At 49.5% G+C, this 22,457-nt stretch overlaps 1 protein-coding gene across 4 annotated transcripts in view; it reads right to left on the bottom strand.

Moving 5' to 3' along the window:
- Positions 1-908: 908 nt before the first annotated feature.
- LOC116953259 (choline transporter-like protein 4) overlaps positions 909-22,457 on the bottom strand; it is a 91,263-nt gene continuing 69,714 nt past the window's right edge. For 2 of the 4 annotated variants that reach the window (XM_032973312.2, XM_032973311.2), the window contains 7 exons: positions 21,083-21,186; positions 20,285-20,358; positions 18,232-18,302; positions 16,889-16,974; positions 11,406-11,490; positions 9,787-9,898; positions 909-3,695 (listed from right to left, as the gene is read on the bottom strand). In XM_032973312.2, the coding sequence (XP_032829203.1) occupies positions 9,789-9,898; positions 11,406-11,490; positions 16,889-16,974; positions 18,232-18,302; positions 20,285-20,358; positions 21,083-21,186 (530 nt within the window). In that variant the 3' untranslated portion in view covers positions 909-3,695; positions 9,787-9,788. Of the gene's footprint in view, positions 3,696-7,769; positions 9,899-11,405; positions 11,491-16,888; positions 16,975-17,254; positions 17,336-18,231; positions 18,303-20,284; positions 20,359-21,082; positions 21,187-22,457 lie in introns of those variants that run through there. The other 2 variants (XM_076074746.1, XR_012947166.1) reach the window with 2 other exon arrangements.

A 22,457-nucleotide genomic window follows, 5' to 3' on the forward strand; every position in this document is an offset into this window, starting at 1 on the left:
TCCTGAACACTGCAGCTTCGACATCGCTCACTCAGCTTGCCTGTCAATTGTGGGCGGCGACTCCACAGCGTGCTGAGGATTGCCTCGTGGCGTCTCATCCACCCGGCTGGTGGTTCGACTCTCAAACACTGCACGTCACAACGACTCACCCACTCACCACACTGCAGGTCACAACAGTACACTCACCCACCCACTCACCACACTGCAGGTCACAACGACACACTCACCCACCCACTCACCACACTGCAGGTCACAACGACTCACTCACCCACCCACTCACCACACTGCAGGTCACAACGACTCACTCACCCACCCACTCACCACACTGCAGGTCACAACGACTCACTCACCCACCCACTCACCACACTGCAGGTCACAACGACTCACCCACTCACCACACTGCAGCTCACAACAGTACACTCACCCACCCACTCACCACACTGCAGGTCACAACATTACACTCACCCACCCACTCACCACTCTGCAGGTCACAACTACTCACTCACAACAACGCACGTCACAACATTACACTCACCCACCCACTCACCACACTGCAGGTCACAACAACTCACTCGCTCACCCACTCACTGACTCGACCACTCACTTACTCTCCCACTAATCACCCACCCGACAAACTCACGTACCCATCACTCACCCACTCACTCATTACTCACCAGCATTCACTCGTCCATGCACCACACTGCAAATCACAACTCACCCACCCACACACTCGCCCACTCACTGACTCAACCACTCACTCACTCTCCCACTCACCTACAAACTAACGTATCCACTCACCCACTCGCTTGCCAGGCCATCACTCACCCACTCACTCATTACTCACCCGCACACTCATTCACTCACTCACCACACTGCAGGTCACAATAAACGAACTTTACGCAAGCAGCCATCAGTGGATCTGTTTATTCATTCATATATTGCATCTTAGAAAAAAAATCGTCTCAAGACAGATAAATAAATAAAACACAAGGTTTAGTTTTTTTATATATAAACTAGTTATTTTGTTAAATTACAGCGGCGTTCTTTATTAAACACGGCGAGAAAGTCTGGGGTTCAAAAGAGAGATGCGGGAATCTGAAATTATAGAAGCAGCTGACGTTAACAACGTAAAACTTGGGACGAATTATTTGGTTCATGCAGCTGCTGCGTCGGTTGCGGCGCACAAGGCACAGTGAACAACAACAACACAAATAACAACAACAAACAACTCGACACCTTCCTCGCTGTAATCGGCGACTTTCTGGAAATGGCCCTTGTGCATAGCACGTAAGGGAGTTTGGGGAAATTGTTCTTTGCCTAGGGCAAGGGCCGGGCAATCAAAACAAGAAGAGACATTTTTGTTCGAATTCGGTAACGAAAACATATTTCAAGAGCCGCAATGCAAGTGGTGAACACGAGATGGTGGTCCTCAATAAATAAATATCACTCGACAGTCCTTCAGGAGCCGCAGGCTAACGACCTCTGCCCGTGGTGAACTGAACTCGCATGGTGAACTGAACTCGCATGGTGAACTGGACTCCCATGGTAAACTGGACTTCCATGGTAAACTGGATTCGCATGGTAAACTGGATTCGCATGGTGAACTGGACTCCCACGGTGAACTGGACTCACGTGGTGAACTGGACTCCCATGGTAAACTGGACTCCCGTGGTAAACTGGACTCCCACGGTGAACTGGACTCCCGTGGTAAACTGGACTCCCATGGTAAACTGGACTCCCATGGTAAACTGTATTCGCATGGTGAACTGGACTCCCACGGTGAACTGGACTCCCACGGTGAACTGGACTCCCGTGGTGAACTGGATTCGCATGGTGAACTGGACTCCCATGGTGAACTGGACTCCCGTGGTGAACTGGACTCCCGTGGTGAACTGGATTCGCATGGTAAACTGGACTCCCACGGTGAACTGGACTCCCACGGTGAACTGGACTCCCACGGTGAACTGGACTCCCACGGTGAACTGGACTCCCACGGTGAACTGGACTCCCGTGGTGAACTGAACTTTACATGGTCAGGGGTTCGGCAACCAAAATAATAATAAGAAGAGCCATTTATTTTGTTTCGAATTTCAAGATCCGCACTGCAGTCCTTTAAAGAGCCACTGCACGCGGCCCCGGAGCCGCACGTTGCCAACCCCCTGGCATCGAACCATCGAAATAAAATGTCCTAAAAAGAAGAAGAGCAATTCCCCAAACCGTCACCTGTTATTGACGAACGTGTCGATGTTTCTGTTGTTCTTTTACTGAAATCTATGGTTGCATCTCAGCCCAGGTCTCACGCTTGAAAAACATTTGCCACTGCAAGGGATCGAGAACGTTCGAGATGAGCGTCTTGATGGCGTGGCCCCCTTATTTCAGGTGTGAGACTGCCAGGCGTTGCCTGGCACCTGTTCTCGATGCCCCATAAATGTATTTGACATCCTGTAGACGTTATTCTGCATAAGCTATAGAATGTCAAACAAGTTTGGATATACCGAGAAGTATGTCATCATATTGCTTTACTCCGTATGCCGATACTATAGATATCCTCGGACACCCCTGCAAACGAGACGTCCGTCCATCTGAAGGAGCTTTCCAGATGATGTATTGTAATAAAATACAAAATACATTCAGGATCTGCGCTGGGACTGGCTTTATATGGGCTGCTCTTATGAATTAATTAAATGACCGATACATTCTCATGCTTTGAAAATGTTTAAAATAAAATGCTCGACAAAATAGCACAAAGCAATATTTGTAATGACCACAATATAATAACATCATATATTTAACACGTAGGCTTTCGCGACCAATATTATTCATAATAAAGGTTTTTGGGTTAGATCGCGTTATTTATATTCTGCCGAATTGCCCGCTGATGCTGGATGTAATTACCAGCGAAGCGTCGTATTAAAACTGTAAATGTTGTGGATTCACTCTTCAACACACCGGTGGGCTAAAGTAGTGAACTAATTGTCTTTTGTCAACGTGACACTTTTTTTTGCTGATTGGCCGTGTCGGGTGGTGGAGGGTTACGACACATTTATAAATAACGCGATCTAACCCAAAACCCTTTATTATGAACATCACATATATACTGTGTTGATATAGTATATATAAACACAGGTTATTTTCACTGTCCATTCATAGATGCTCAACATCTACACGCGGCATTAATTAAAAACAAGAACTATAACCTTATTCAATGGCATACATACATTGACGTGCATAATGAACAATACTGTATACATATATTGTCCACTGATGTATAAAGTGTAAGGACCAGGGATTTGTGATGAACCGGATTAAGGCATACGGTGAGACAGGTTATTCGTACAACGCGATGCGCCTGAATCAATTACATTAACAAGGAACTGAAAAGTGCGCAACGATGCATTAAGACGCACGTTTGGATGTATCGATGTAGAGAGAGAGAGAGGGGGGAGCATATAGATCATATTGTCGGTTCAGGAATTTGGGGCGCAGACAGCACACAGATTGCCAGCTGGTGATGATAGCCGATGTGAAACGGCTTCCGTGTGCCAGAATGGCAGCCAAAGGAGACGTTGACCACTGCGGAGACGGAGCGACGAAAGATCAGTTCACGGGATGCAGGCTGTGGCATCGCAGGAACGTGGGCCATATCGTTGGCCTGGGGAGGCCTTCTTCTTCATCCAGCAGTGGATAGACAGCGTCTGTTGATGATCGTTAATTGTTATGCACATGTATTGGGTAATAAATAAAAATATGGCCCTTTTAGAATCGGCAGCCGTAGAACAGGCCAGGCACGCGACGTTTTCCCCACCAATTTCAGCACGTGGGGTGTGCAGCAGTGAGGCAGTGGATAGAGTAGCGCGCTATGAACCCAACAAACTGAGTTCGAATCCCCACTACGGCTAATATCTGAAACGGTTCTGAGTCCTCCTACCCGCAATCTTCCCCAACCCACACTTGTAAAGAGTACGGAATGCGGAGGCTTTCATCCAGCAGTGGATTGACAAAGGGTTGTACAACAACATTTTAACACGTCGTCGGCTTTCGCGACCAATATTTTTCATAATAAAGGTGTTTGGGTCAGATCGCGTTATTTATAAATGTGTCGTAACCCTCCACCACCCGACACGGCCAATCAGTAAATAATGTGCCACGTTGACAAAAGACAAATAAATAGTTCACTACTTTAGCCCACCGGTGTGTTGAAGAGTGAATCCACAACATTTACAATTTCTGGCAAATCGCCCGATGATGCTGGATGTAATTACCAGCGAAACGTCGTAATAATTTGTAAATGTTATGGATTCACTCTTTAACACACCGGTGGGCTAAAGTAGTGAACTATTTGTCTTTTGTCAACATGACACTTTTTTTTACTTATTGGCCGTGTCGGGCGGTGGAGGGTTACGACACATAAATAACGCGATCTAACGCCACAAAAACCTTTGTTACGAACAACAACAACAACATCATGGTTCCTGACCGTTTTTGAAAATACCTGTTTCTGGAAATGTGTTTGTCTCCTCACGCAGTCTGCGCTCGGTGATTGGGGGCATTGGTTGGCGCCCCACATCCGCTGTGCTAAGACAACAACAGCGGCGGTTTTAGCTGTCAAGCTCTGAGCATGTGCCCGTCCCGCTACGGTTCGAGTGCGGCACTACGAACCCGGCGACCCCGAGTTCGACACCAGTGACGATTATCTGAACCGGTCCTGAGCCTCCCCTAGGTCGACTCCAGCCTCAAATTGATACCCGCTGCGGTGTGTAAACATCGCCACTAGGGAGACATAGGCGGCCCGGCGTGGTGTTGGCCACCGACCCCTTCGTGTGCCGTGCCGGCTTTTGTAGGTGCTGCTCGCTAACGGCCCTTGCCCCGGAAGTCTGGTGAGGCTGTTTGGGGGATCTTCGTCTGTGGCTTTGTCGCACTGCGCTCTCTGCACCCATTACAGCCTCTTCCGCGCTCCTACTCCAGTGGCAAACACGCCCCAAACACTCCGCGATGACTCTCCTGGACCGCAACTGCTCATTTGTGGCGCTCCGAGACGTAATAATGAGGTTTGTTCTTAAAGAAAAAATATTTCACCCCCCCCCCCCCAAAAAAAAAAAACTGCGCCAGTGAAAAGTTTGGACACGGTCGGTTCTCGTGAACAGCCCAGTTATTCTGTTTCAGACCACGATGGCTGGTGGTAGAGCTTCTTCCAAATCCAGAGCCCAATGAGGAACACGGCAACGAACGGTGTAAATCATCCCATCATCCGTACTTATCCAAGCATCAATCCCCTCTTGTCCGAGCGGAGGAACTCGGAAAATACACGATCGCAAAATTACCATTGGCGTCGAAGTGGAGAATATGCACGTAACTACTATCAATAAGCAGTCATGCATGTCGACACGGTTTGCTCGTGCTCAACCTGTGATGCTGAAATTATGCACTCCCAACGAAAAGGCTGTGTGGTTCACGAAAAGTATTTAAAGTATATACTTTTATTTTTTTGAGGGCAGATATATGAAGGAAATAGTATGCTTATTTATTCGGATAATACATTGTGCTTTATTCACCATCGTTTATCAACATTCTATAGCTTCTAAAGTATACAGGCTTCCACGACAACTCATTTCACGTTAAATAGGACCCACTTCAAAGTTAGAGATTTGTTTGCTCTCCAAGTAAGGGTCAGTTGTAAATGTTCGCTCGATTTTCACTCCTCCTAATTCGTGACTTTCACGCGGATAAGAGGAGGAATGGCGTACATCCAGGAGGCCACTTCACATTGGGTCAAGTACGTGGAAAGGCTGGACAACTGAAAGGCTGGATCGGCTGGATAACTGAACTAGTAATTAATTGGCACGTTTTCTTTAGGTGGCAAACTTTACTAATTGTCTGTGTTGGGTGGTGGCAGGTTTAACGACACATGTTTACTGGTAGGAACCTCCTGGTTACACCAGCCCACAGGGGATTATTGTGTCCGTCCGTCCGTCGTGCATCCAAAAATGGGAGGGGTGGGGCTAGGTGGAGAGGGGAGGGTGGGGAGGGGCTGGGTGGGGAGGGGAGGGTGGGGAGGGGCTGGGTAAGGAGGGTGGGGCTGGGTGGGGAGGGGAGGGTGGAGAGGGGATGGGTGGGGAGGGTGAGGAGGGGCTGGGTGGGGAGGGTTGGGCTGGGTGGGGGGTGGGAGGGGTGGGGCTGGGTGGGTTGGGGTTGGTCACCCCGTGGTGCCCTTATAAAACTCAACGTTTAACCTACTCACGCCGGCTTGTGCCCACCCTCACAGTCGGGCATATTTGCGGAATGCACCACGTGGTGCCGCCGTTGACCCTGGCCATTGACCGAGCAACCCAAAGTTCCTACCAGCTCCCTCCGCAGGAGAATGTGTTATCACGATCTAACCCCAAAATGAATACCAATCTCCCCTGTCCAGAGGTGTAATGTGGATGGCAATGCCATCGCACCACCACTTCAACAAGTCACAATGTGACTTGACATTTATACGCTCCTATATGCATCACCTTTCATACAAATGGACAGAGACCTGTCCCAGGAATGTCAAATGCCAAATCATACTTATCTAAACCAATAGTAAATAAGTTACCAAATGTGTAATTTTAATGATTTGTTGATAAAAATATTTTTTGGGTTAGGCCATGTAATAATGATCTGGCCAAATGTTTTGTCGTAAGACCCTCCACCGCCCAGCGTAGCCAAACAAATTAAACTGTCACGCCGGCATACAAGCGTTTTAACGTAGGCCCAATTATTGTTGCCGCCCATAGTGTACAGGCGACATGGCATGCGCTCTTCCGCCGTGTCCGTGTGTACAGAGTAGCCCGGCAGTCTGTCAGCTGCGCCGAGAGCAAATGCAGCCGCGTCTCTTTCGCAACGCTCTTCACTTTTTAGAAACAAAAATTCTTAACATTTTTTTAAAATGTTCGGCCTTTCGCCACGTCCGAGAAGAAAAGTACTAAGGAATTTTCAAATGTGTTTGTTTTTACTTAATAAATGTTTGTAAACGTTATGTTAGGTTACAACGACGTTTGTTAAGGTTATTTTCATGTATTTTCGTGGTCAGTTTTGGTATTTTAATGGTATGCGATGGGTTTCCAGGAACGGAACCCCAATGTATAACATTGCGCCTATGGGATATTAGGGTTCGACTTACGACGGCCTCGACTTGCGACTGTCGTACAGGAACCAGTTAGGTTGTAGGTGCCGGGGTGGCCTCTATGTTACACCTCTTTCGCACCGTACGTAGCCAGCCGTGCTCATCGGAGGAGCGGCAGGATGCGTGCTCATTCCCCACGCTCATCTGACCTGGCTCCCAGCGGCCTCCGTACGTTCCCACGGTTAAAGAATCACTGTGCGGTGAATGTAACTTCGTCGTCACAACGAAGGGCTGCGCTCTGCGAGCGAGCAGGCGTGCGGAAGAGTCGCATGAGCGGCAAAACAAAAAAAGAGTTTCCCTAGCCCTGTGGTATCGGCAGTCCGAGTGCATTGCCAGTTTCAAGGTCATTCGTCACTTTTACATCACCTCACATCAGAGGGATGACGTGTGTTGATTAGGATGCACATTGCAGTGTGTGTATTAATATATCGTGAACATGTGGTTGGCGCACTGTGCTGAAAAACCTGAGTGTGATTCCTTGCCAGATTGAAAACTCATTTCTTTAGAACTGCTTTTGGAATTTAGTTTGTTGTCTTTCCCACCGCACCTCCGATTTAGCACGGTTGGCTACGTACGGTGCGAATGAAGTTCAACATGCAAATAAAGTTAACATCAGAGGCAAAGATCAAGATTTTATCCTGGGCCTCCGATAGATCGATACAGCCTTAAATGAGTATTCGGTGTGGTGTATGAACAACATCAGTACAGGGGAGACAAAGGTGGCCAGGTGTGTTGCTGAACATCGCATTGCTACTTGCGGTGTTCGCAGGCAGTCCTTGCCCCAACGATTTGTTCGGCTATACTGGGGGAGAATGTGTTTGCTGTGTATTCGTCTATTTGTGGTTTTCGTTTGTGCATTAGCGTGCACTGCGGGTGTAACAGCGTGCGGAGTGGAGTGGAGTGGTGGCGGCGGGGACGCGATGAGCCTGGCACGCTGCCGTTCGATCCCCACCACGGCTGACGCCAGTGGCGAGTGACATCTGGAACCGGCCGGGGCGCCGCCACTTCGCCGACCGGCGCCGACCGGCGGGGAAAGAACGGCACGGTTCGGGTCACCACCTTTGGACTGAACAAAATGTGGACGAAGGGCCCCACGCGTGGAAGAGGTGCGCACCTCAATGTCTTGTTTCGCGTTTTTGTAAAAGTCGTAAGCGTCGCGTATCCCCGGCACACGGGCGTTTGGGATGAATGGCGTTGGATCGCGCAAGTGGCTATTTGAAGTTCCGTCGGTGTTCTGGAATGATGGCATTGCGTATGAAATCTGTGCCGTCTGCTCGTGTTACACAGCGGTGGCAACCCCTAAGCGTGGGCAAACTACTCCCGTGACTGACAAAGCCTAGAAAGGCCTTCAACCAGCGGTAGATCAAACATCTGAAAATTTTTACATGATTACTTATCATCATCATCATCATGTGTGCGAGTGTATAAAATGGGTCGGTCGAGCCGGTGGTGCAGTGGTTAGTGCTCGGCACTACGAACCTGACCGCCTTTAACTCCAATACTGGCCACGGCTCCCATCAGTGGCGTTTGATATCGGAAGGGTCCTGGGTCAACCTCTCCCCCTTCACCAACCCCGCACTGACCGGCATGGTGAGCTATGTTCTAACAGGTCACACGGCCTACATGAAGTGGGGAGACCTTCATCCAGCAGTGGACTGGCAAAGTGCTGAAAATAATGACATTACAGTGTTTAAGAGGCCATGCACGTGAGGTTATTTTGTCAATCCACTGCTGGATGAGGTCATGGTGGGGGGTGGGGGCGGTGGGGGGGTGTGGGATGTCGCAGTCTTGGTTTGAAGGTGGGGAGCATAATCGTGGAGGGCTAGAAGTGCAGTACAACAGTAAGTTTCAGTGGATTGCCCTCTGCTGCTCAGCACGAGTGGATTTATTATCGAATGTGTGGACAGTACATGAGTGCATCGTTCAGTGTACGCAATGATGTTCGTGTATGAACGTATAATGAGGAGCGGCAGTGAAGTGGTCAGCGTACTGTGCTACAAACCCGGCGATCCCAGTTCGATTCCCACACACGGCCAACACCAGAGACGAATATCTGAACCGGTCCTGGGCCTTCACTTTGGTCGACTCAGCATTAAATACGTACCTGGTGCGGTGTGTAAAACATCAGCAATGGGGAGACAAAGGCGGCTGGCTGGGCGTGGTGTTGGCCACCCACACCCCCGTGTGTTGTGCTACTCGCTAACAGCACTTGCCACGAAAGTTGATTAAGGCTACACGGGGGATCTTTGTCTTTTTCTTGCATGAACGTGTCATGGGGAGCGGTAGTGTAGTGGTTTGCGCACTGCGCTACAAACCCCTGCGACCGCAGTTCGATTCCAGCTGACGGCCAACATCAGTGGCAAATATCTGAACCGGTCCTGGACCTCCCCCTAGGTCGACTCAGCCTTAAATGAGTACCTGGTGCAATGCGTAAAACATCAGCACTGGGGATACAAAGGCGGCCGGGGCTTGGTGTCGGCCACCCACCGCCTCCTGTGCGGTGCCGGCCTTCGTAATTGCTCAGCGAACGGCACCTGCCCCAACAGTCTGTGAAATGGATATTGGGGGCAAGCGTTGTCTTTAGTGTCCTGGGGCGTGAGAATGGTGACGCTGTGAGTGTGCGCAAGGCTCGGCACCTTCACTCGGCTCCCTTCGGCGCCTTGTTTTTCTTGTTGAGAATCTTGAGCAGGGACTTGGGCATGAAGTACGGCTTTTCCTCCGAGCCGTCATTCCTCTCCAGGTCTTCCACTGCCGGGGCGAGGGTGGGGACGCGTCATTCTAAACGCCGCCGTCAAGCCCCCGCAACGAGGGCATCGACGCGACCACAGCACCGCACCGCCAGGCCCCGTGCAAAATTTCAGGACGTGCGTGGCACTCGGCCGATTCACTCCCCGTGACTTCCTCACCAGCGGTCTGTGGCCTCCTCGTCACTCTTTTACCGCTACCTACCTCGGCGCTGTCTGTCCCCGTGAACATCACCCATCGATTCCTCGGCCCACGTTGAGGACTCCCGGGCTGACTTGTTTCGTCTCAGCCATAGTGGCATCAACCGCCGCATTGGAGGTCACGACACGCTCACCGAATCCCGCACTCGACTGCTCACCCACCCACCCACCCACTCGCCACCACACTGCAGGTCACAACGCTTCTCTGGCTGCGTCTTCCCTCGTGCTGCTCCACTTTGGGGATTCCCTTCCATCATCATCGCTTTTCCCCCCAAGGTCTTGTAATAACCTTGCTCGATTCAAGAAATGTGTTCACTCCTATCTACTGCAAGTTTAATAGTGCTGCTTAATCGCTGACTTCCGGACATTTTTTGAGCATTTCTGCCTTTGCTCAGCAAACGTCTTAAAACAAATCACCCGTGTGAAAGGGAGATGTTGATATTTTTAAAGGCGCACTTTACAGATTTGGGGAGAGGGGGGGGAGGGAATCACTGGCCGAGGTCAGGGAGGAAAGCCCTTGAGCTTGGACATCAACAAGGGCATGGAGTCGGCGGCATGGACGGCTCGAGTGGGCGGTGACGGAGTAGGAGCGACCTCCCCAACGAGCCGAGGTTGGTTGCCAGTTTTGCCAGGAGGCCTCGGTCGCTGGAGAGCCGAGCACGTGAAGGGGAGCAGGGGGGGATGAGTGGGGCAGGCGTGCAGCGGGGTGGAGGGGGGCAGATTATTGAGACAGGCGTTGGAGTCGCACCCAGAGGTCTGTGGCCAGTCGGAAGACCTAAAGCCAGACGGTGGGATAGCATAAGGGCAGGGCTTGGAGGTCGGGTGTTGAATTTGCAACGACTGTGGGATCTCGCAGAAGGAAGGAAGTGATGGAGATGATAAAAAGTAATATTTTGTCCGTGCCAATTCTTATGGCGTAAGTGCGCTGTGTTTCACAGGCACAGTCTGCAGTAGTTTCACAGCCGGGGCCAGTGCTGCGATGTAATTTGCAGGCAATTTTTTTTTTTACATTTGACAAATTTGGACCACGACGCCGGCACACAATGTCCTGCCCACTTTATAATGACGTTACGGGGACCTTTATAACGTCCGCTGTGAAGCAGGCGTCACAACGTATTTCACGGTCAAAGGAGCCGCCGTATTGACCAGGGGCGGCCTGAACGGGTTCAAAACCGTGAACCTCGGCAAAAAAATAAAAGCGGGCAAATGAACTCCCACGAGGGCCACGTCCACGTCGAGGAGCGGTGGCATCGACGGACGTGACGACCTCTCGACCTTGCGCTGTTGCACCAACGCTGGGCGACACTTACGGAAGCAGAGAAACAGCGTGTCGACGCACATGCCGTAGACGCTGAAGAATCCGTGCGCGATCATGTAGGAGCCCACGACCACCGTCTGTTTGAACCGCAGCAAACGTCAGGGTCACGACCGGCCAAGTTGTCGACTTTAGTTTGAGTTCTCAACCAGGTGTGAGCACGCAAGAGACGAGGGGATAGGAGTCTAATTCTCAAGAGCGACCTGCGTCTTTATCGAAATGACAGAAGCAAAAGAAAGGGATGAAAAGTACAGCAATTAAGCAAATAGAAATCGGAGCAAAAACAACGGTCACATGACAAAGCAACGTACATTTGTCTTAATGTTATAAAATATCGCTGGCACATCGCATTGCGGGAAGACTCCTTCATGTAAACATCCTATCGCTTCCAATGGTCAGTCTGGTTTCCAATTAGACCAGCTTTGTCAACATTAGTTTTTGAGCTGTGTTTATTGGTTGATCAAGTCAACTACTATAATAACATTTTTAACCCGCCTACTTCTTTGGGGTTGATTCGTCATCACCAATCACATCCCGTCCAGCGGCACACATGGCCACACAGAGGTCAGAATTGTTTTTTTTTTCTCCACAGATTATTGAACAAGCACTCACATGTTTCACGAATAAATAGAGATTGACTTGTCTCGGTATTTTCATTCCTACGGATGTATTATCAACGTCCCATCCTGCCCTCTACCGTCCCTCTCTGTGCCACCCTCTCCTTGCTATGCCCCCTTGCCCATCCCGCTGCCACTCCCTACCCCTGCCCTCCAGCTTCGACCAAGTCTACCCCAACCCCTATCACTACCCCTATTACTACCCCTATTACTACCCCTATTACTACCGCTATCACTACCCCTATAACTACCCCTATCACTACTCCTATTACTACCACTATCACTACCCCTATTACTACCCCTATTACTACCACTATCACTACTCCTATTACTACCCCTATCACTACCCCTATTACTACCCTATTACTACCCCTATCACTACTATCACTACCCCTATCACTACCCCTATTACTACCCCTATTACTACCCCTATCACTACCCCTATTACTACCCCTATTACTACCCCTATCACTACCCCTATTACTACTCCTATTACTACCCCTATTACTACTCCTATTACTACCCCTATCACTACCCCTATTACTACTCCTATTACTACTCCTATCACTACCCCTATTACTACTCCTATTACTACCCCTATCACTACACCTATTACTACCCCTATCACTACACCTATCACTACCCTTATTACTACCCCTATTACTACCCCTATCACTACCCTTATTACTACCCTATTACTACCCCTATCACTACCCCTATTACCACCCCTATTACTACCCCTATTACTACCCCTATCACTACCCCTATTACTACTCCTATTACTACCGCTATTACTACCCCTATCACTACACCTATCACTACCCTTATTACTACCCCTATCACTACCCCTATTACCACCCCTATCACTACACCTATCACTACCCTTATTACTACCCCTATTACTACCCCTATTACTACCGCTATCACTACCCCTATAACTACCCCTATCACTACTCCTATTACTACCACTATCACTACCCCTATTACTACCCCTATTACTACCACTATCACTACTCCTATTACTACCCCTATCACTACCCCTATTACTACCCTATTACTACCCCTATCACTACTATCACTACCCCTATCACTACCCCTATTACTACCCCTATCACTACCCCTATTACTACCCCTATCACTACCCCTATTACTACCCCTATCACTACCCCTATTACTACTCCTATTACTACCCCTATTACTACTCCTATTACTACCCCTATCACTACCCCTATTACTACTCCTATTACTACTCCTATCACTACCCCTATTACTACTCCTATTACTACCCCTATCACTACACCTATTACTACCCCTATCACTACACCTATCACTACCCTTATTACTACCCCTATTACTACCCCTATCACTACACCTATCACTACCCTTATTACTACCCTATTACTACCCCTATCACTACCCCTATTACCACCCCTATTACTACCCCTATTACTACCCCTATCACTACCCCTATTACTACTCCTATTACTACCGCTATTACTACCCCTATCACTACACCTATCACTACCCTTATTACTACCCCTATCACTACCCCTATTACCACCCCTATCACTACACCTATCACTACCCTTATTACTACCCCTATTACTACCCCTATTACTACTCCTATTACTACCCCTATCACTACCCCTATTACTACCCCTATCACTACACCTATCACTACCCTTATTACTACCCCTATTACTACCCCTATTACTACTCCTATTACTACCCCTATTACTACCCCTATTACTACCCTTATTACTACCCCTATCACTACCCCTATTACTACCCCTATCACTACACCTATTACTACCCCTATCACTACCCCTATTACTACCCCTATCACTACCCCTATTACCACCCCTATCACTACCCCTATTACTACCCCTATCACTACCCCTATCACTACACCTATCACTACCCCTATCACTACCCCTATCACCACCCCTATTACTACCCCTATTACCACCCCTATTACTACTCCTATTACTACCCCTATCACTACCCTTATTACTACCCCTATTACTATCCCTATTACTACCCCTATTACTACCCCTATCACTACCCTTATTACTACCCCTATCACTACCCCTATTACTACCCCTATCACTACACCTATCACTACCCTTATTACTACTCCTATCACTACCCCTATCACTACCCCTATTACTACCCCTATTACCACCCCTATTACTACCCCTATCACTACACCTATCACTACCCCTATTACTACCCCTATCACTACACCTATCACTACCCCTATCACTACCCAAACTCCTCCTTAACCTCTCCTCTCTGCTCTCCCAACTATCACCAGAACTCCACGGCAACTTTTCTAAACAACACTTTTTGTTTAAATCACAGCCACTTTCATTACATGTACCTTTTTTATAATTACTGTAAAGCGCGTTGAATGAAGCCGTTATATAAATCTAGATAATATAAAATTTGGCTCTTTATTTGCATTTTAGTTTTGGGTCCCCCTCCCCCCAGAGATAGATACAGTAGTAAAACCTCGGTCTTTCGGTATTTGTTAAATTCGTAATTGGGGATGATTCGGCACGGCTGCGCTTTGGGCACACATAAGGTGTCCTAGTAATCCGCCATGAGCCGAATGGTCCCATTGCTGCATACACGTGGAGCGACGCCTCGCGCCAATACAAAAACAATGTCTCAGTCTGGTGGTGGCGCACGTGGTGAGTGTGGTGAGTGTGGTGAGTGTGGAGCATGTGGTGTGCGTGGTGAGTGTGGAGAGTGTGGTGTGCGTGGTGAGTGTGGCGAGCGTGGTGAGGGTGGTGAGCGTGGAGCATGTGGTGAGCGTGGAGCATGTGGTGTGCGTGGTGAGTGTGGCGAGCGTGGTGAGGGTGGTGAGTGTGGAGCATGTGGTGTGCGTGGTGAGTGTGGAGCATGTGGTGTGCGTGGTGAGTGTGACGAGCGTGGTGAGGGTGGTGAGCGTGGAGCATGTGGTGTGCGTGGTGAGTGTGGCGAGCGTGGTGAGGGTGGTGAGCGTGGAGCATGTGGTGAGCGTGGAGCATGTGGTGTGCGTGGTGAGTGTGGCGAGCGTGGTGAGGGTGGTGAGTGTGGAGCATGTGGTGTGCGTGGTGAGTGTGGAGCATGTGGTGTGCGTGGTGAGTGTGGTGAGAGTGGTGAGGGTGGTGAGCGTGGAGCATGTGGTGTGCGTGGTGAGTGTGGCGAGCGTGGTGAGGGTGGTGAGTGTGGAGCATGGTGTGCGTGGTGAGTGTGGTGAGCGTGGCGAGCGTGGTGAGTGTGGTGAGTGTGGAGCATGGTGTGCGTGGTGAGGGTGGTGAGTGTGGAGCATGTGGTGTGCGTGGTGAGTGTGGCGAGCATGGTGAGTGTGGTGAGCGTGGTGAGCGTGGAGCATGTGGTGTGCGTGGTGAGTGTGGCGAGCGTAGTGAGTGTGGTGAGTGTGGAGCATGATGTGCGTGGTCAGTGTGGTGAGCGTGGAGCATGTGATGTGCGTGGTGAGTGTGGTGAGCATGGAGCGTGGTGAGTGTGGCGAGCGTGGTGAGTGTGGTGAGTGTGGAGCATGTGGTGTGCGTGGTGAGCGTGGTGAGTGTGGTGAGCATGGAGCGTGGTGAGTGTGGCGAGCGTGGTGAGTGTGGTGAGTGTGGACCATGTGGTGTGCGTGGTGAGCGTGGTGAGTGTGGTGAGCATGGAGCGTGGTGAGTGTGGCGAGCGTGGTGAGCGCGGCGAGTGTGGTGAGCGTGATGAGCGCGTGGTGAGTGTGGTGAGCGTTAGTGCAGATCCATCGCTTTGGACTTGACCTTGTGTGTGTGCACTCTGTGCAAGCCAACCCTCTCACACAAGTCGTCTACACCTACATCAAGAAGTAACAGAAAGGGACTGAAGTATAAATCCCTTTTTTTTATTGGAGCAGGAGGCACTGGGGAGTAACCATTGTAAATAATTCGGAATATTGGATAATTCGGCAAAGACAGAGATCCATTACGTGTCGTTTTAACGAGGGTTTACTGCACGAGATCTGGTCAAGGATCTCATACAATACATCTACATGTATCCCGACCTCCTGCGTCAACATACCATCATCTACAGATGTAAGGCTTGACAATTCAAGGGACGCTGCTGACCTCTAGCTGCCACATGCAGAAATTCAATTCGCTGGCACGTTTTGTAGATTTTTTATCACGTGCCAAAAAAAAATCAATTCCCATTTTAAGACAAAGCAACAGCGAGGAGATTTCGCCATGCGATGGGGGCGGTGCTCATCTCCTGTCCACGGCCCTCAGCCAGCTGTGGAAATTCCACATTCCTTCGACGAGCAGCGAGTCTTTCTATCGGACAACCGCTGCTGACCCCCCCACAAAGTGGAACTCATTTTATTGATACTGGAGGCGATGATGGACCGAGTCAACTCACACAACCAGGATTTGAACTCACAACCTTGCGACTGAGAGCTGCTCGCTCTGTATGTACATTGAACTTCTTTTGCACCGTACATAACCAACCATGCTAATCGGATTTATGAGTATGTGGACATTTTACAAATGCGTTTTAAAACCTATTTATACGCTTCTGCTTATTCAAATTTAGTCAATGTAGTAAATAGATTCTTAAAATGTATGTATAATATAATTATTTTGATGATGAGTGTCTGCTGCTGCTGTGTCCTGTACAGCGCTTTGAGATCCTTGATGAAAAGCGACATATAAAATGGAATAATTATTATTAAGGCCAACAAACTGAACACAAAACTCACCCGGCTGGTTTCAATCTCTGCATCTGCCTGCCAAGTAACACAAAATCGAATCTCTGCGTGTTTGTATCCAGGTGTATAATGCCACCCCGGCCTCTCAGCGCCGCGGCACGTCGGCTCGCTCACCACTATTGGAACCCAGTAGTAGTTGAGGACGAGCGGCGTGTCAGGAATCATGATCCTGTTGCTGAAGAAAAAGAAGGCGAACACTCCTAGGAGGGAGGGAGGGAGGGAAACGACAAAAGCCAACACAAATTTTAAAAACTCAGATCGGCAACGAAGCAGAGATGGAAATCGGCGCAAAAAAAACCAAACTGAGTCACACGTTCAGGTTATTTGGGATTATGTGGCCGCTGTAAATGTCCACGTGACGAGCCACTTCGTTGAGCTGCCGTTTGTGGCCAGCTCGCTTCTGAAAGAGAAGATAGAATAGCTCAGTGGGCATTACCTGTTCAAATAAACGTAGATGTATATTTTTAGTGATGTGCTTACCTTTCTTAAACTTTGCACTCCTATCGTGTTTTCATATTGTTTGTCGTTGTAACATTCTGACCGCGTGCCCCTACTGGAAATCTGTAAAAAAAAGAGCTTTATAGCTCATCGGATTCCTCCTCAAAGTCCAAATAAAGATTCTGATTCATCACTCCGGAGTGGATTCCAGCCTCCGTGACCACCACCACCACCACCACCACCACTCTGCTGTCCACATGGGCCAACACCTCTCTGGACTCTTATCAATAATAATGTAAACGTATAAAGCCCCCCCTTCCACTCCCAAGTGTGGGGCTGCCACGATTCCCACCGGAGACAAAGCCTGGACGTGTTGTCTCAGCCAGCACATGTCACACAAAAACTGTGCCACCGTTTTACTGCAGTGGAGTTCAACACAATGCCGAGCTGTCTTGAAGGGGCAACACAAACATGGGGACCGCAGAGCCGTCCACGGCAATACGAGGAGGAGGGGAGAACGCTGTTTGCAGGCTCTATTTCTCGCAAAAATCCGGATGGATGCAGAAAACAGGAACGATTCGTAGTTACTTCTGGGCGACTTTGGTGTCCTTCCCGCGCACCTCCGATTATCATGGGTTGGCTACGTACGGTGCGAAAGAAGTTCAACATGCACGCATGGTTGTCCGCAGAATGACCGGAGATAACCAGAATGCCAGCTGTGTAGCGAGGGGAAGATACCGGTGACGATGAGACTGCGAGAGAGGATGTGTCACGTGTGCAAGGAAAGGAAGACCTACTGCAAGACGATGATAAGACTGATAAGACAGGGCAGTTCAGGCAAATCTGACACTGATTGACGTGTGCAACAATAGGAGCCCATGGCAGATTTCGGGGAGGGTGGGGGAATGAGACTGCATCAGTGACCGTCAAAGGTCAGTCGTTGACTGTGAAAGCCGTGGGATGGGTTGCTGCTTCTTGGTTGTTGTTCGGGTTGTGTGTTGTGTCCGGGAGTTGCTTACCCACTCCGCCCACCACCACCAGTTTTCCCAGCAGCAGCAGGAAATCCGTGACTTTGTCCAACACCACGACCCTGGCACAGAGCATCGTTGCCACGGTTAGGGTCGCGACCTTTTCTGCCGTAGACCAAAACTGTACGCACAGTCAGCACCAGGTCTTCCGTCGAAACTGTGCAGTTTTACCGTCATGAAGTTGAGCGCAATGCCGGTAACAGATCTCGGTACAAAATCATTTCCTGCCACCTGAACAACAATGTTAATTCCCGGAGAGGTGGCAGCCCTAGTGGGTGGGTGCGTTGAGTGGGTGAGAGAAAAAAGTATTTGATCCCCTGCTGATTTTGTACGTTTGCCCACTGACAAAGAAATGATCAGTCTATAATTTTAATGGTAGGTTTATTTGAACAGCGAGAGACAGAATAACAACAAAATCCAGAAAAACGCATGTCAAAAATGTTATAAATTGATTTGCATTTTAATGAGGGAAATAAGTATTTGACCCCTCTGCAAAACATGACTTAGTACTTGGTGGCAAAACCCTTGTTGGCAATCACAGAGGTCAGACGTTTCCTGTAGTTGGCCACCAGGTTTGCACACATCTCAGGTATGGATTTTGTCCCACTCCTCTTTGCAGATCTTCTCCAAGTTGTTAAGGTTTCGAGGCTGACGTTTGGCAACTCGAACCTTCAGCTTCCTCCACTGATTTTCTATGGGATTAAGGTCTGGAGACTGGCTAGGCCACTCCAGGACCTTAATGTGCTTCTTCTTGAGCCACTCCTTTGTTGCCTTGGCCGTGTGTTTTTGGGTCATTGTCATGCTGGAATACCCATCCACGACCCATTTTCAATGCCCTGGCTGAGGGAAGGTTCTCACCCAAGATTTGACGGTGCATGGCCCCGTCCATCGTCACTTTGATGTGGTGAAGTTGTCCTGTCCCCCAAAGCATAATGTTTCCACCTCCATGTTTGACGTTGTGGATGGTGTTCTTGGGGTCATAGGCAGCATTCCTCCTCCTCCAAACACGGCGAGTTGAGTTGATGCCAAAGAGCTCCATTTTGGTCTCATCTGACCACAACACTTCACCCAGTTGTCCTCTGAATCATTCAGATGTTCATTGGCAAACTTCAGACGGGCATGTATATGTGCTTTCTTGAGCAGGGGGACCTTGCGGGCGCTGCAGGATTTCAGTCCTTCACGGCGTAGTGTGTTACCAATTGTTTTCTTGGTGACTATGGTCCCAGCTGCCTTTAAATCATTGACAAGATCCTCCCATGTAGTTCTCGGCTGATTCCTCACCGTTCTCATGATCATTGCAACTCCACGAGGTGAGATCTTGCATGGAGCCCCAGGCCGAGGGAGATTCACAGTTCATTTGTTTCTTCAATTTGCGAATAATTGCACCAACTGTTGTCACCTTCTCACCAAGCTGCTTGGCAATGGTCTTGTAGCCCATTCCAGCCTTGTGTAGGTCTACAATCTTGTCTTTGACATCCTTGGAGAGCTCTTTGGTGTTGGCCATGGTGGAGAGTTTGGAATCTGATTGATTGATTGCTTCTGTGGACAAGTGTCTTTTATACAGGCAACAAGCTGAGAATAGGCGCACTCCCTTTAAGAGTGTGCTCCTAATCTCAGCTTGTTACCTGTATAAAAGACACCTGGGAGCCAGAAATCTTTTTGATTGAGAGGGGGTCAAATACTTATTTCCCTCATTAAAATGCAAATCAATTTATAACATTTTTGACATGCGTTTTTCTGGATTTTCCTGTTGTTATTCTGTCTCTCACTGTTCAAATAAACCTACCATTAAAATTATAGACTGATCATTTCTTTGTCGGTGGGCAAACGTACAAAATCAGCAGGGGATCAAATACTTTTTTCCCTCACTGTACCTCCCAGTCAACCGTGGTCTATCACAACTGTGCGGCCTACTGTAATAAGGCAAAGTTCAACACGATACTGGATACCGGATCTCGGTACAAATCATTTCCCGCACCACGCCATCGCCGCCAATGACGCATCACGGTGGCCGCGCAGGTTCAGAGCCTCAGCCTCTACTCACCGCACGATGTTCCTCATGAGCAGCGAGAGCGCGTTCTTCGCCGACACGCAGAAGTTCTTTCCGTAAATCGCGATCTGCGCGAAGGGGACACGATTGGCGTTAGCGCGGCGCCACGAGCGGTCGCAGAGAGCCCCACGGGAAAATTGCGCCGGTGGAATGCGTCGATTATTTTTATTGTTGTTGTTGTTGTTGCCGCCGGCAGGACGGCCTCTGTTCGGGGGGGCTCGAGAGGCTACATTCGGTCAGACTCTTCCGCGCCGAGTGGACCGCTCGGAGGATTTGGGTGTACTCACGCTTTGACCCCACCGCGCGTGACCTGCCGATCGACTTGAGCTGGAGCCCTTTATACTGCTGGGTGGGTGGGGGTGGGGTGGGGCGGTTTAAGAACTCGCACCGTTGTTCCAGCTGCCGTGCCGTGAGGTGGAGGAGAACCGGTGTTGTACGGGTTGTTGATAACCGGCACACCACCGCAGCTCGCCCAAGTCGGGTTATGAAGGTGGGAAAGTGGCTCTGACTTCCTGGATCTTATTCTGTTTCGCTACGTCACGTGGTGGAGGGGTTTTGTTGCGACCCAAATTTGGCCAGACCATTGTGGCCTAACCCAAAAATCTATTACGAATTACGTACCAAGCGTGCACTAATGACATGCCAATGTTATGTTAATTGACGTATGGACACGGCACAAGACAGATGGGCAATGTGATGGGAGACAGAGCGAGATTGACAACGATCGAGCCTTCCTGTGCACGATGCCACGCGGACGGAAAGTGAGTAGCTGCTGGCGTGCGGCTGCGTCACCATGATGTAGGCGTTCCTGTTGATGAACTTCATGAACTTCTCCAGGCACCAGAAGCAGCACTTGAGGCAGCAGAGCAGGAATTTCAAAACCCGGTTCTCTGCCCCTGTGAGGCAGAAACAGGAGGCACGCACACATCACGTCCGTGTGTCTGTGCAATGGGGTTCCTATGTGTGTATGCGTGTTGTCTGTCTCGCTAACAGCACTTGCTGCAAAATTCCGTTACAGGCTATACGGGGGATCTGTGTCTTTCTCGTCTACAAGTATGCACAAGTTGGAGCGGTCGTGTAGCAGTTAACGTGCTGTGCTATGAACCCGGTAACCCGAGTTCGATTCCCACTCAAAGTCCATACCGGTCACGTTTATTTGAACCGTTGCTGGGCCTCCTCTAGGACGACTCAAGCCTTGAGTACTTGGTACCTGGTACGGTGCATAGACATCAGCATTTTCAGAAATAAAGGTGGCCAGCCTTAATAGGTGCTCGCTAGAAGCACTTTTTGTGTGAGCACAAACTTTTTGTGTGAGCACAAACTTTCTTTCTGTATTCATGTTTTATTACTCATCAGTAAATTGGACCTCACTTTAAAAAAATATATACATATAAACACCTCCCCTTTCACACGGGGGTGATTTATTTTTTGTAACACGTTTGCTGCTGAGCGTAGGGCCCAAAGGCCCAAAGCACCATCAAGCGGCCAGCGACAAACAGCACCGTGGCAGTTGTAAGCGGTGAGAGCGGAACGCGTTTCTTGGATTGAGCTTGGGACGAGCGAGAGTCGATGGGAGGGGATTTCTGGAGTGGAGCGGTGCGCCGGAAGAAGCAGGAAGAGAAATGCGTAGTCTGAGCTGCGGCATGGAGGATCAATTATGTGGGAAAGCGTATTTATTTATTACTTAATTTATTCCCTACTTATTTTCATCATGCTATTCATTGTGCACGGTTCGCAATTTATTTTGCCCAGCCAGTGTTAGCCGCCGAGGTCGTGACGGGTCTATCATTTCGTTCCCCTCGCTCTGCGTCCCCCGTATCGTTCTCGCTCTGCTGTCGTGTCAAACCGGTGGCGACATCGGCACGTAAAATGAGGAGCGATTGATTGAGCACACCGTTGACGATGCCAGGACTGTTCCTGTCGTAGGTGTGCTTATGTCCAGCTGCCGCTCCAAGGGCACAACGGAGAGCTCACTGCGCTACGAAGTTCAATCCCGCGTCACGGAGTCGGCGTGGGAGCGAGATGCGCGGATCGCGACGTCGCTCGCTTGGCTTCGACTTCCCGTTTGTGTTCGCGAAGGTGGAAAATAAAAAAAAATTATTGACTGTAATTGAAAATATTCACCATCTAACCCATACCCCGTGGTCGACCTTACCCGCCGGTCGCG

Source organism: Petromyzon marinus, chromosome 50 (genome assembly GCF_048934315.1).
Source record: "Petromyzon marinus isolate PM22_M1 ecotype Great Lakes invasive population chromosome 50, UKy_Petmar_22M1.pri1.0, whole genome shotgun sequence".
Taxonomy (NCBI): Eukaryota; Metazoa; Chordata; class Hyperoartia; order Petromyzontiformes; family Petromyzontidae; genus Petromyzon; species Petromyzon marinus.